The 15327-nt window shown below is 33.4% G+C and overlaps 1 protein-coding gene across 1 annotated transcript in view; it reads left to right on the top strand.

Annotated features, from left to right (window-relative positions):
- The window catches only part of AP3B1 (adaptor related protein complex 3 subunit beta 1), a 219240-nt gene extending 206020 nt beyond the window's left edge, over nucleotides 1–13220 (top strand). Inside the window, exons 26-27 of the mRNA XM_033110712.1 lie at nucleotides 1166–1304; nucleotides 12487–13220. Of these exons, the coding sequence (XP_032966603.1) occupies nucleotides 1166–1304; nucleotides 12487–12640 (293 nt within the window). The 3' untranslated portion in view covers nucleotides 12641–13220. The remainder of the gene's footprint in view (nucleotides 1–1165; nucleotides 1305–12486) is intronic.
- Nucleotides 13221–15327: the final 2107 nt, after the last annotated feature.

Here is a 15327-nt window from a genome sequence, read left to right as displayed (position 1 = left end):
TGTTAAAAGCTAGATAAGTCTTTTTACAGTATTAGGCGTTAGTGTCTTCATACTGCTAATCATAGGGATTTTCAAATTTTTCAGGTTGCATTTGCAGTAAATAACTAAATTAAATACTTAACCCTAGAAGTGCAGAGCCTTTTGAAAATATAAAGCCAAATTTTACCATTTTCAAAAATTTTGTAAACTATTTTGCATATATCAGATGTCTCAGAAGATTATCATTTTTAGTAGATATCATTAGGTGTCAGTGATTTATATCACAGATCCAAATAGATGACATTTATTATAATTATTTCGTTTACTTTAACTCAGGTACTAAATTTCAATGTCTCTTCCAAGTGTTGGGTATGTTATTGAGTTTGTTCACTGAACATTTTTACTGAGATTTTGATGTTAACGGCATGTCTGTGTTAACTCGTATATGGTTTTTGTTCATGATTTTACTTAACTTAATTTCTTTCTTAAATATAATTTGAAATATCTCTGGGATTTAAGGTTTTCTATTCACATTTTTTTCTTTGTTTTTAAATGTTTTGCTTTCAGAAATTTCAGTTGGTGTTTTTGTCAGTAACTGTAGTGCGATTCACTGTACCATTACAACTAAATGTAGCTTACAGACGTGTACAATTTTTGGAACCACATAACTAGTGACTTTCAGTCGTTGAGATAACTTTGATCTAACATACTGAAGCCATTCATCGGGTAATGCTGCTATTATTTCAGAATCACCTTGATTTGTTCTCAAGCAGCATTTGGCAAGAGAGATCTTTGAAAAGGACAGGGGAAAAGAATTCTTATTAATAAAAAGTCAAAGCTTAATAGTTTACGTAAGCCAAATTAATTGAGTATATTTTAAAGTGACTGAAATTGAAATCTCATATTTGTGGTTCTGTGTTTTTATCCTATAGTATTTAAAATCAGATTTATTATGAGTGATGTTTGACTGCGTTTTTATACATTTTCCTACACGATAAGGATTTTTAACAATTTTTGAAAGTTTATGTTCATTTTAATTTTATGGTAATTATCTTGTAAATTACATTCTGAAGTAGTATTTCTTTTCTTGAAAAAAGTTTTTAAATTTTGGCTATGAGTTTAAAATTGTTTTAATGTGATTTTCATAAAGAAATTAGTAACAGGGAGTCTTTTTTTGCTTTTATAGGAATGCTAACAGGAATGAATGAAACTTCTGCTGTAATCATCGTTGCACCACAGAATTTCACTTCCTCTGTGATCCTTCAGAAGGTTGTAAATGTAGCCAACGTAGGTGTAGTTCCTTCTGGCCAAGATAATATACACAGGTAGGTTCACCAGCACGTGATGTGGAGATAACTTTATACATGTGTAGACACATAGTTTTCAATTCATAGTTTTCCTTGAAAATCACCCATAAATATATATATATATATATATATATATATATATATATATATATATATTTATGTATATATATGCTCCCCCTTTTTTTCCTGATGATTTGAGTTAAGGCCTTCTTCCCTATTTCATACAATCCTTGGCATGCTGGTATGGACTGTCCTGAAAGATACAGGATATATACTGTACCAGATTTTATAATAGTGTGACAATTTGTAAAGATACCTTTTTTGAGATATACTTGAGAATTTATCTTATTTCATCAGATTCAGTGGATTTCTAGGAAAACGTGTCCTATAAAGCAGTGGAGTTGACTTTTTTACTTGATAGAGGGGAAGCTTAGGTACTACATACAGATTTCCTTTTGACAGCAGTCCCCTAAGTCTGCTTTCGTTAAGAAGGAACTGCTAGAAAACCAACATAGGGCCAAGTGCAGCTTCTGTTTCTGAGACCAGGACTGTCTTCAATACCAAGCACCTAATTCATGAAATCCAAGTTATTTGTCCTTAAAGGTCACAGAAAATGTGATTAGTATGCCCTCTTTGTATGAATGCCAGTGGCTTGAAATGAAGATAAAGATAAAAATAATTACCCCTTAAACAAATATGCAACTGTTACTTAGTCCTCTGTGAGCTTAAGGGAATTCATTGCAAATCGTCTTTAAATTCCTCTGCCATTCCACTGCAGTGTTGTACGTCTGCCACTATATATATTTACATCATATACATACATATATATATATATATATATATATATATATATATGATAAGTTTAAGATCTAATGGAATGACTTCCAACCTTTAAAACAATTTTTTTAATTAATACAAGGGCAAGAGAGGCCCCGTATAAAGAGTACTGCAGGCGATCTGAGTTTTAGACTCAGCTCTGCCATTACTGGCTCGGTAATCTTGGCCAAGTTATAACTTCTCCTGAAGTTTAAGTTCCTCATCTGTTTGGAAATGGGTGGCAGGGAAAAGAAGGCGATTGAAATGAAATTGTATGTTATCTGTGGAAGAACGTTCGACTTGACATCAAAAGAGCTGAATTCAGTTCTTGATCTGCCTTTATCCAGAGTTGCCTAACTTCATTTACTAATCGTGACAGAATGAAATCTATGTGCTAGTCAAAAACAACAAATTTACCTTGTACTTTTTTTTTGGGTGGGGTTGTTTTAGGGTTTTCTTTTGTTTGTTTTTGAGAGGAAGGTCCTTAAGTGGCTCAAGAGGTCTGATACTTCCTTAATTAATGATAAGTCCTTTCTATCTCATGTAGGACAGTGATAAAATAATAAAATGGATGCAAGGTCATCATACCGGTACTACCATGCAAATAACAATTATCTGTCAGTTATATTTTCCAGTAGGGGGGAAAATTAACAGAAGTCTTTCCAGTAAAAATATTTTGGTTCTGAGTTTTCCTGTTTTAATTGTTTTCTGCTTTCAATACTTCTTTTCACTTTCCTGGGTGATTTTCTCTAGCAGAAGTTGTTCTGTTTTATTTATAGATTTTTTTTTTAATTACTGAAATTAACTAAAACACCAAAATATGCATCAACTAATTTTTAGCTTCTACAGTATGGAATTTTACCTGACATCTCTACCATCTAGCAATATTTCAGTCCTGTTTTAGTATATTCTTTTGTAATGCACAAAAAGATATAGGGCAACCCTTATTTACATTCAAATTTCTAACTTAGTTTTTGTTTTGTATGTGGGTTTTTAACTTTTCTGAAAGCAATGGCAGCTTTCCAGATTTTTGTTTCTTGGAAGAAAATAGCCACATTGCCTTCTCAAAGCCAACTAATATGAAGGTTATCTTCCTGTTGGGAAATAGACTAAGATAGGCACTTAGCACAGTTGTGTAATTCTTACTAAAGCATAGTTTACCTGTAAATTGTTTTGGTGGTGTCTGTTCAGTTTATTAAATTATAGTCAATTCTCAATTATCCATACTAATGCAGGGGAGACACACAACTAAGAACCATTTATATTTGGCTTTGGAATGCAGAGGTTGCCCTCAAACATAACGGTTATGGTCCTCATGCATAGCCAGTGTCTTCATGCTTTTCTGATCCAGCCGTATCATCAGCAGCCTGGTGTTTGGCTCTGTTACTTGGGGGTGGAGCCCAAGTTGCTACAGAGTCAGAAGTAAAAAAAATGCCTGTATATAATTAACAATAGGCTGTGCCGTCTTACCTCACAAGCCTCATCATACTTAATTGAAAATGTTCTACATATGCTTTTATAGTGAAAGTGTGGTTATAATAATGCTCTAAATTTTAGAAAGCTTTGGGTAATAAATACCTAGAGTTATATGTGTACTTTTCATACAGAAATTGATAAAAATTATTACCCTGCATATGTAACATCTTGCCATTTTTTATAGTCATTAACAATTAAAAATAAAAACTGTTAATAAAATCTGCACCCATGCCTTTTTTAGTTTCATTTAAAATGAAATAACAATTACTGTTTGTATTATAAAAGAAATTTACATTTTACCACTTTGTTGAAATATTTTTAACTGTAATGTTCAGTATTATATTACCCTGTGGGATTAATAAGCTTATATACGCGTATATAAGTTTATATACATATGTATTATAATTGTTAATAATATTGAAATACCTGTGAGATTTTTGAGTGGCTCCTTAATTCTTCTTTGATGGTTGATTTTTTGAGTGTATGAAGAGTAGGACCAAAGCCATTCCTGTATTTATTAGTTGTAATCCATTTAAGATTACTTTAAAAACAAGTATGAAAAGCACTTTGACTGTTAGCATTTTAAGATAAAAATTTCAGTTAGATAAATTATTCTTGGCTGACGTATGTTCTATTTAATTTTTCAGGATCTTTTATTTCCTAGAGGACTTTTCAGTAAACATTAGGGTAGTCTTTCTGGACATTCAATGAATAAAGTTCCCGTTTTCTAGTTTTGGAATAAATTATTCTTACTACTGTTCAAAATTTGAATATTTTTACATTAAATACCAAGTAAAACATTTTAATACAAGAATTAGCTAAGAAAAAGTGAATCTTCGTTAATATGCAGAAGTGTGTAATAGTATAAGTAGAAATTTTAAATTGAGTATATAATAGAAAATGGCTCCTAACACATCAACAGAAAATGGCCTCCATTAAGAGAAAGTCAATTAAAAGACACAAGTTTTATGGAATTCACTTCAAAAGCCAGAAGCATGTCTCACATAGTTAACTTTTAAAGATCAATTGAATAAGCATATCTGCTGTTAGAGTATACGACATTTAGTTTTAATTTTCTAAAGAAATGATAATACCAGAAAGCTAACCAGTATACTATTGAAAGACTTAACTTTGTTTTTATGCCTGTGGTACTTACTTGCTGATTGAAAAAGCTGCTCTTTCAGAGCAAAATCATCTTATTGAGAACTACAGAGTTATGGTATTGTGCCAGTTTGCTGTTTTCCAAATTACGTTTATCACATGATAATGGTAATACAGAAATGAGAATCAAAAAAATCATCAAAAAGCATTTATTAAAGAGGCAGCTGAATATATTAACGTCCTGTATTAGATATTCATATTACAATATAAGAGGTATACTGTGCATTGTAAAAATCTTAAAGTGTATTACTTAAGACATGACTAATGAGCAAATACATAAATAAAGTATATACAAAGAGCAGAATGAACAGCAGTAAACTACTATATGAATGGGTACAAGATTTAATGTGTTTTAGGGGAGGTGATTAGAGAGATCAGCAGTGGGAATTCTAGGGTTCATCCTGGGCCAGGAAAAATTTCTTGTATTCCACTGAGTAAGAAATCAGTGAGGGTTGATGAAAGAGGTTCATATTCAATAATGTAGAAACCAAGATGCAGTTGCTTTTGTTACATTGCTTATTCTTTGATAAAGATACCAATGTACAGTGACCCAAAAGCAGAAAGCTAAAAATTGATAGCTTCAAAATCTCTCAAGTTTTTCTGTACGAAAGAGTCATGAGGGAGTTCATGTAATACTCAGATTCCTCGAACCCACACACAAAAACTCAGATTCAGTACATCTGGTACAGGGTTCAGGAATCTGCCAGTGCAGATACAGCTGCGTATCTGCACTGGTTATATGGCAAGTGTTCCAAAACCCAGTTTGAAGCTGCCCTGAATTATCAAGAATTAATGATAGCCCCATGACACATTTTAAAATACATTTTCCTGTGTTTATATATTTCCTTTTTATAGATTAGTCATTAAGGATACCAGTAGGCAAGATGTTTGATTTAGTTTTTTTCTTATATCCCAGTGTGCTCCACCAAGAGAGTATATTGTGAATAATAGCTATGAAACAGCTTTAGACCATAAGTAAAAATTTGTCTTTCAGCAGTTGCAAGTATTTCACATTTTAACCCAGTTTCAGGAACTCGGACATTCGTATACAGTATAGTATTAAAAACAGTCGTCATACTACCTACCCATTTGGCCCTTTCATGAACAACAAATTGACCCTATAAGGGGAAAATGTGATATTTGAGTGAAAACAGAAAACGTTGCCTCTGCTATGATTCTATTTCAGTCCTTAACTTATTCAACAAGACCCTAGAACAGCTTTCATTATTAACTTGTGTTCATTATTTATAATCCTTTCCCACACCCCCATCCCTCCCACCCACCCCCCATATATCTTAATCTATGGTTTGGATTTTGTCTACCCTGTCACTTTTTTAATTTGCATGTTTTGAACAACTTGTGAGGGATTATAGTCTTAGTAGAATAAATGTTGTTTTGCTATTGTTACTTAGGTCCTTAACTATTAGGAGAGTCTGGTGCTATGAATGGAAAAGTGTGTTCATGGCAACCTGGCAGTCAACTTTTTAGTTTATCAACACATTTAAAAACAGTTTATTTGTTTCAGGTTTAAAATAAAAGTCTTTTTGTTTAAGTACATATAAAGAACAACTTGTTTCATTTCTAGGCCTTAAATTCCTGATGAATCACTGTTATCATACACATGTTTAATGATTATTAATAGGGGCAAATACTGGTGTACACTATTGTTTCCATCCTAAAATATCTATATTGTGTTACTCCATTAAATGATTTTTAAAGAACTTTGTTAGATATCGTTAGTGCTGGGGTTACAAACATGAATGGCATTGTCACTTCTTGGTGGGGTATTTGATATTTCCATTTCTTCTTTTTTTTTTTTTTTTTTTTTATTTATTGGGGTGACAATTGTTAGTAGAATTACATAGATTTCAGTTGTGCAATTCTGAATCACATCATCCATAAATCACACTGTGTGTTCACCACCCAGAGTCAGCTCCCCTTCCATCACCGTCCATTTCTTCTTATATTGATCAACTTTTGCGTTATTGTTGTCATTTGTTAGTTGTTTTCTTTCTTTTTCCCTGGTAGCTATGGAATATTTAAGTACTGGATAATTTTGAAGGACAATAATAGAAAAAAAGCAAACATTTGATGTCTTGGTGCCCTAATTTTATAAGCCCTAATACTAGAGTCACCATACTTTATCTGTCTTAAAACAGAATTTTGCGTAACAATTGTTAATATAAATGTACCAGGCTTTGGTCTTTTCTACAGTATAACAAATTTGGGATCTCAGACAGGACTGAAGATTTGTGAAATCAGAATTCTTTACAGGTTATTGGTTATCCACTAGAGGACAGCACTGCTTTTTATCTGACTGCTTTGATCTCTGCAGGCTCTGTGAGCAGCATTTCATTGAAAAACAAATGTGGACCTCAGTTAATTTTTACAGGGAAGGCATATTTGGATATTTCAGAAATAACCATACTGCACAGCTGATTTTTGCTTTAAAAAATTCTTTAAGTTTTATTTAATTTCACCGCTTGTAATGTAACAATGCAACGGTTTTTCTAATAGGAATATATGACTGTTTTCATGTAAAAATGAAAGAAAGGTAATCTTGATGGCTTTCCTTCTGGGTTGACAATTTTGGAAGGAATCAAAGAGAATGGGGTAAGACTTTATTTTACAATTTGGTTTTCTGTTGTTAAGCCCCATCCCACCCTACCCCCACCAAACAGACAAAACCAAAAATGTTCTGGAATAACTGGAATGTTTAGTGTCTTCTTTGAGAAAGTGCACTCAGATTTTTTTAGCTTTCCAGCACAAAGAAAGAATGCATCGTTGACCAAATAGAGTAGGGAATCACTTTTTTATACTATCTCCAAAGATTAGAATTGAAAATAGAGGGTCCTAAATTGTGATGGGAACTTATTTTTTTATTTCAACTCTTTTCATCAGAACATTAAAGGAAAATACTACAATATTGCTGGCTGTTTTTTTTTAATAATGGAAAAATACATTGCATTAGATAAATTTCCTAAAGTTAAATCATGTAAATTTTTTCTCAATATTAATTCAATAGTGTAATGGGCTTAACTTTAAAATACAATTTTATAGTCAACAAAAGGAATTTTTTACAACTTATAAATCCTCTGCTTGTTTAAAATGTTCTGTTATATTAACTCAAACTAATAAGGATTTATCATTTTGAATTTGAAAAACAATGCTCCACATAACCATGCTTAGGTATATGTTGTTAGGAGGTTTATTCAAACTAGTATTTCTTACGTATATAATCATTGTGCAACTTCATTACACATTTGTCAACTTTGGACTAATTATTTTTATACAGCTAGGGCAGGGCACTGCATCTTGTGATCGTCTTTCTTACTAATAGGATTCTGTCTGCTTCAGCAGGCAGTAATTGAAGGCTTCATGTACAGAGTAGGAAAAAAAAAAGTTTTAGCCTGAGTGGGCCATTGTCACAGCTTCTGGTAACCAGTAGAACAGAAAACACAAGAAAATTGAACTCAGAATAGAAAAATCAGAAACCAGGAAGACTATCCAAGAGAAAGAAAAAAGCATGTCTTAGATCTGTTGCATTAAGTGTAGCAAATATGATTCTGGGTAAAAAAAATTTATGTGTGTGAATACCCTGGAGGTTGAAGCCACCTCTCAGATAAATATTTTTTTAATTCATGTTATCCTATTAGCATTTCAGTTGTTAAAACAATTCAATTATAGGATTTCTTTTTTTTTTTCTGACAAAGACCATTTATGGTCCATAGCTAACTTCTCAATAATCTTAAAAAACAAAAAAGGTACGGTTTAAGTGCACAAGGAAATAAGTCCATGTGTTGTAAATAATATATTTGTTCAAAGTTGTTAATTTGACCTGTTTTCATAATTCTGTCAATAGTTAAGACAAATTAACTTTTTTTTGAAGAGTGGATCATACTTTTTTTAGATTTGGCAACCAGCTTATTTGTCGTTTTCTTTAATCTTAAGAATTCTTATAGGCTTCAAAGATAAAAATGTCAGTTGCAAGAGAAGATAATAGACCAAAATTTTAATAAAATGAAATACAGATGATCCAAACAATTTTATCTTCTCAATTGTTGTTACACACAGCAAGTGCTTGATAGTAGGATGAAAATGAAAAATTACAAAAAATACCTAGATGGTATCCTTTTAATAACATGGAGCCCACCATCCATAGGCAATACATCTTTAACTGTCATCCACTTATTTGTTATCATTTGTGGTGTCCCTGGTGTTTGAGGTTGGTTGGTCCCTGGTTGAGGCCTGCTAGTCCCTCCCTATGTTACAGCTCCATTCAAGAAAGTTTTGTGTGTTTTCATTGCTGGTATCTCTTTTGAGGGAGTGGGTGGTGGGAGATTTTTAAAATATTTTAAATCTCTGAGAGCAGAAATTGAAAATATGTTATGACAAAGTATCATGCAAGATGCTTTGAATTACAGAATACTACCAAAGTCAAGTACACGATTTTTAAAGGGAAGCAAATCTTCCTTTTTAAAGTTTTTGGAACATTAATAGGTTATATGCATATTAAGTAAATCAGAAAACTTTATCTATGGATGGATAAAAAAACAAATATTAAAGGTGTATTTTTGCATAGATTTAAGAAAATGTATGTGATCTAGAATCAGAATGTTTGGGCTCAAATTCCTGTTTAACCATTCCCAAACCCTGTGTCCGTGAGCAAGTTCCTCAACTTCTGTGGGCCTCAGTTCCCTCCTCTATAGTGATCTGCTTCATAGAATCAAATGAAAAAACACAAGTGAAGTACGTAGTGCCCACTGCACAAAGCACTTAACAAGTGTTTGCTGCTATTATCATTATAAGGATCAAAAACATCACATGCCTTCTGGAAAAATGTTGTCACAGAGTGATCTTAGTTTGAGGCCCAGAACAGAGGTTCTGAGGTCAGCCATTACATTTAGTCTGTAAGTATTTGACCCAAACTGTCTTTATAACCAATGTTTCTTGCATCCCAAAGCTAGCTATTTCTTGTTACTAACTAGTAGTCTTTCCATAATGTGTTTTAAGTTGGAAGTTACATGATCAATAAATTGTGGGGAGTGGCTTTTGCTTCCCATGGACCAAAACAAACACATTGTAATCATGCTGTGTTCCCATTAAGTGCATCCTTTGGAACGATGAAATGAGAACATCAGAACATCTGATCTGCTAGTCTTCTGCTTTCAAACATTGCTCTCCCCATTCGTTCCCACTCACTCGAACATGGAGACCCAGTGAAAAGGCAGTAGCTTTTACATCAGCTAACAGATTTTATTGCGAGAATGACTTGCTTAAACATGTTTCCACTGCAGCAAATGCCTCTTTTCTTTCATGCCCCTATTCTTTACAGTATTGAGAATTTTGTGGTAGTGGGATTTCAAAAACATGTACAAGACACTAATTTTAATCTTTGGAAACATACTGACCTCAAAATTGACATTTATGTCTCCTGAGTTTATTATTCTAACCTCGACTGTAAGATTTTAATAGAAAGGAGATAAAATGTGCCTTGGGGCTCTGTAACCCTGAAATTCCAATAACAGTGCTTCTGTGTTCCTATTCAGACATAATTTCCTTCTCTATGGTCCCAAGATAGCAGTGTTAAGGAAATAAAGGGACTAATATGACTATTGTTTACATAATAACAACCCTGTCAGAAATAGGGGCCACTGTTGAAATATTTGTTGAATGAAGATTTGGTGATGACCAAGTCTGTGGAGAAAGTTACATAAAGGACAATAGAACCACCTTGTATCATTTGGCGACATGATTTAACAGAAATACAGAAACAGGATTCTCCCAGTGAAGCATAGGACCTCAAAAATTTAGACAAAAGAAATGCATAGACCAGCAGGGGTGATAGAAAAGAGAGGTCATTTAGGGGCTGGTAAGCTTTGTGATCTCTCAAAAATGAAATTGGGGTACCCAGTTCTTAATCTATTGTGTGGACGTCTGAAGAACAGACGGATATGTATGTTAACAGCTTCATAAAACCTCTTTTAAAACATTGGTATGATGTCTGTTCCTAAACTGGTTACTTACAATTGCTTCTCTTGGTAGAAAAACTGATTTGTCGGATTTCTTACAAGTCTTCAGCATGTTTGGAGAGAGTAGCTTTCCATGTGTGGAGAGAGTGCACAAATAAATGACTGGGAAGGTTTCTAACATGCTTTATCAACAACCCATTAGCTAACATTTTAAAACACAACTTAAAAGTGTTGGTAATATTTTCATTTTAGTAAAATTAGCATATTTGTTTTGCTTTTGATGCATTATTCTAATTATTGTTGGAAAACTGATTTTCGTGGTTCTATTTAGGCCAAAAATGGCTTGTTAGATTTCAAAAAAAGAATCTAATGTGTTATGAGATCTTCATGTCAGTTCAAAAAAAAACTCAAAAGAAATTACTTTTCATTTAAAGAGAATCTGCTTCCTGCTTAAGTGGCTAATATTTTAATTAAGTCGGGAGTGAAGTTTTTCTGAGTGTCTCCTGATAAACTCCTTCTTTTATGTTGATGGTAATTAAACAGATCCCTGAGGACGCCGTGGCTCTGTGCAAGGCCCATGCTAATTGTCAGACATGAGACACTGACCAGTTGGTTTGCTCTTGAATAGTCCACAGCGTGCTGTCAGCGCAGCCGTTTTATTTTTATGTATTGTGAGCTGTTGTCAGGGCTAACTGGGTGCCATTGTGGCTGAAGATGTTGCGCAAATTGAGGCAGATGGCTCAGATTCAGACACGTGTCATACAGAAAGGGGAAAGGGGATTGGCCCTGCAAAGTGGGGTCACAGCAGGTCACAGACCTGCTCTACACTTGTTAGTGTTTTCAAAAGCTCATGTGCAGCAACTTTGTTTTTCTCCAGTCATCCTTGCAATCAAACCCCTTCCCCCCCAAAAAAAAAAAATGTGTGGAACATGCTCCGTGCAGAAAATGGAGGCGTAGGAGGGTAGCGTCCATCCTCTTCCTCCACGCCTCTGGGGCTCAACTGTGCGTACAGAGTGAACTGGCAGGATTGTCCTTCCAATGGCTTTTCAGTCAATTGCAGTGCTTAAAAGGCTACTTTTTGCTTGTAATTCCATGTCATTTGTAGGTTCTTCATGTCTTGGAATTTAGTAATGGAGCCTTAGACGGCCCCTAAAACCAAAAGAAGGATCTCATGTTCAAGCCTTAAAAACAAAATATTAAAAGAGAGATTGTGATGTTGCACTTGGCTGTCACGTGATTTTTGTTACATGTCATCAACATTAGAGACCGAATTTGAATATTTTAACATACATAAATTCATTGAAACTTATTATAACATACGTTAAATTATCTAACTTCCTGCGTAACAATTTTCAGATATGAGGAACTTAAAATGTCAAGCTCTTTGAGAAAGGTACCTTTTCTTAACGTATTTTAAACATAAAAATATAGTGATTTATTTTAAATGGCCCTATGCCTGGTAAAATGTTGAATATTAAATGAATTCCCAAATTATAGGAATGGAGAATTAGTCACATGCATCTGTTGTTCAAACTAATAAGTGAAGTAGACTTCCTGTTCTGTTCTAAGCATGCACTAAAATCACCGGCTTGTGGTAAGCATGGCGCTGGGCAGTTCATTGATTTTTCAGAAGAATGCTTGGCTTTGGGTTTTTGGCAGTAGGGAACCTGTAATAAATTATTGAGGAAAAAGAGTTATTTTAAACCTATTTGAATTTATGCTGTCTCTTTTTCCCCCTGCATGATAAAAGGTCTCTCTTTTTTTTTTTCTTCCAGATTTGCAGCTAAAACTGTGCACAGTGGGTCACTGCTGCTAGTCACAGTGGAACTGAAGGAAGGCTCTACAGCACAGCTTATCATAAACACTGAGAAAACTGTGATTGGTTCTGTTCTGCTGCGAGAGCTGAAGCCTGTCCTGTCCCAGGGGTAACCTGCTTACATCTGGACTTCAGAACCTGGCACACAACAAAAGTGCCTGGCATCCACTGCTGCTGCCTTTCATTTATAATAATAGCCCTTCCATCTGGCAGTGGGGGAAGAATACACTCTTGACATTCTTATCTCCTGCTTTAGAATGCTAGTGTGTATCTATCATGTATGCAATACTTTCCCCCTTTTCGCTTTGCTAACCAAAGAACATATATTTTACTGTCAGTTATCTCAACACTTGAATCCATGTAGCATTTTCTCTATCCTGCTACTTCTTCTGTCCTCGTCGTCTTTTTCAACAATGTGGGGCGTAAATTAGATATTTAAAGTTCATTGGAAATCATCTTCCTCCCACAGTAAGCAAAAATTAGCCTAGAAGTACTCTAAAAGACCTCTGAGCTTGGTATGTAAAAATGGGATAGCATACTTTTTAGAATTAAATGCCAAAGCAACAAGGTCTCTGCAAAATTTTCTGTGAATTTCCTGGTATTGTAATTGGCTATTGACAATTGTCATTATGAAATTATCTCTGAATAACAAGATGAATAAACTAGCACATGAAGAACATTTGTCTTTGCATTTTTAATGAGAAATTGTTTGTAATCCTAAAGTTCATATGCTGAAGTTTATTCTAAAGTAAATATTTTGAGTATTATAGTATGTAGAGAAGCAATGGGGTTTAGTGAAAGAGAAACCACTTTCAAACCAGGTAGATTTTCTAATTGTGTTATAGAATGATTAACTCCAAGAAAAAAATTGGTGTGTTTAATAACACAAAAATCTTTGTGTTGTAAAATAAATGTTTCTTTACATGCAATTTTGATCTGTTAGTAGAGATCTCATTGCAAGGCCTGTTACACCTGCTGAATAAATTTTTTAATCTTATTGTTCCTTTACAAATCTTGATGCCCAACTTTGATGGACTGAAATGCTTTTGAAAACTATGTAGGTAGTTATCCTTTAGGTAACTAGGACAAACTTAGAAATGTTAAAACTAGTTATATGATCAACATATTAGCACCATTCTGCAGAGTGTTTATTTTATTACACACTTAGGCAAGTTACTATTGTTATTAAGATTGTTCTATAATCAGAAAACTTCTTTACTAATGTTTTTTAACCTTTTTCAAACCAGTTGAAATTGTATTACCTTCTGACATGTAATAATAGATAATAGGCTTTAAGATAGTATGTGCTAGTCCGTTCCTTTTGTATAGAAAGCCACATGATTTGTAAAAAATAGAAGGAAGAGAAGATGCATTGATTAAAACATTGTAGATCATGTATAAAAGGTAAAAAAAAAAAACAGAATGAAACATTCTTGGAATCTACATATTGAGAAGAACAAAACAGACTGGGAAAAATTATTTAAATTTCCAAGCTAGTGAGCTGGAGAGAGCAAACAAGGTTGTTAATTTTCTTGTTCCTGAAATACAGCAATGAATCTGAGTGAAGGGAAGTATTGCGATGGAAGTACGTGTTCTACCTCACTCTGGAGCCTTATGTGCTACGATGATACTGACACGACACCAAGAGACTCCTCTTTAATGGAAGCCATTGACATTTCTATTATTAACTCTTTCTCAGAGCTTCGTAACTTTGGACTTTTTTTTATTAGTTTCAGGTGTACAAAACCATAACTTTGGATTTTTAAGTCAACAACTTTTTGAAACAAAGAATTTGGCAGGCTAAATATGTTTTCTGAGAAACATATTTGTACTTATTGTCATCAGAGCAGGGGGAAAAAATGCATGTTGTGATATAGAGAGAGTTTATTTCTCTTAAATGAGGCCATGCATCTTTGAAAATAAGTCATGCATTTGCATGTTTTTTAAAACAAGGAAATTTCAATAGGACTTTACTTTTGCATAGTATTTTTGACAGCTAACTTTTAAAATCTATAATATATTAAATCAATAATATATGTAGTATGCTAACAATTGAACCATTTTTAATATCTATGCTTAATATCATTTAAATATTTTCACATAAGTGCAATTAGAAAAATGACCAAAGTCCCAAGTTTTGGATTGTTTTTTGTTTTTTTTGGTTTTTTCTTTTTTTTGTATGATGATTCAGAGTTCCCCTGCTCATATTTCCTTTAACTTTATCATAATCCATGATTATCTTTAAATTGTTCCATTGAGTCGAGTTAGTCAATGTTCAATTCTTAATTCTAGCTATATTTTTTCATTTTAATGTCCACTTAATGGGACATTTTATATACACCAGTCTTGAAGAATGGCTGTCATAGTATATTTCAGACTGAGCCTCATTTTTAGTATGACAGTACACTTGCTTTATTTTTTATAAGAAAAGGAGAATGTTTTTATTCTGAAGAGACTATACAATAAACGTATCAAATTAAAATACAGGATACTTGCCCTTCCCAATAACTATTTGCAAACATTCAAATAACTTTATAATAGCTTATGAAAAAGTTTGCCCTTGTAACCTGTATTTCTATTGTTAAGAATTTAGAAGTTACTATTAGAGAGGGAAGACAAGAATCCAGAATGATGAATAACATAAGGAGAGGTTTAAAAAAAAAAATGTTGGACCAGCTGAAGGTAAACCTAAGCTCTTTCACCGTTTTTGTTCCCTCTCTGTAATCTCTGTGATTTTATAGGGAAGTTTGTTTAAAGGTGGAAAAATTCTCTTCACATGGGGGTGAGAGGTGGGGAGCCC

The sequence above is a fragment of the Rhinolophus ferrumequinum genome, chromosome 7, assembly GCF_004115265.2.
Source record: "Rhinolophus ferrumequinum isolate MPI-CBG mRhiFer1 chromosome 7, mRhiFer1_v1.p, whole genome shotgun sequence".
In the NCBI taxonomy this organism is placed as follows: Eukaryota; Metazoa; Chordata; class Mammalia; order Chiroptera; family Rhinolophidae; genus Rhinolophus; species Rhinolophus ferrumequinum.
The sequence above is the reverse complement of the archived record's forward strand: the minus strand, read 5'-3'. Positions and strand labels throughout refer to the sequence as shown.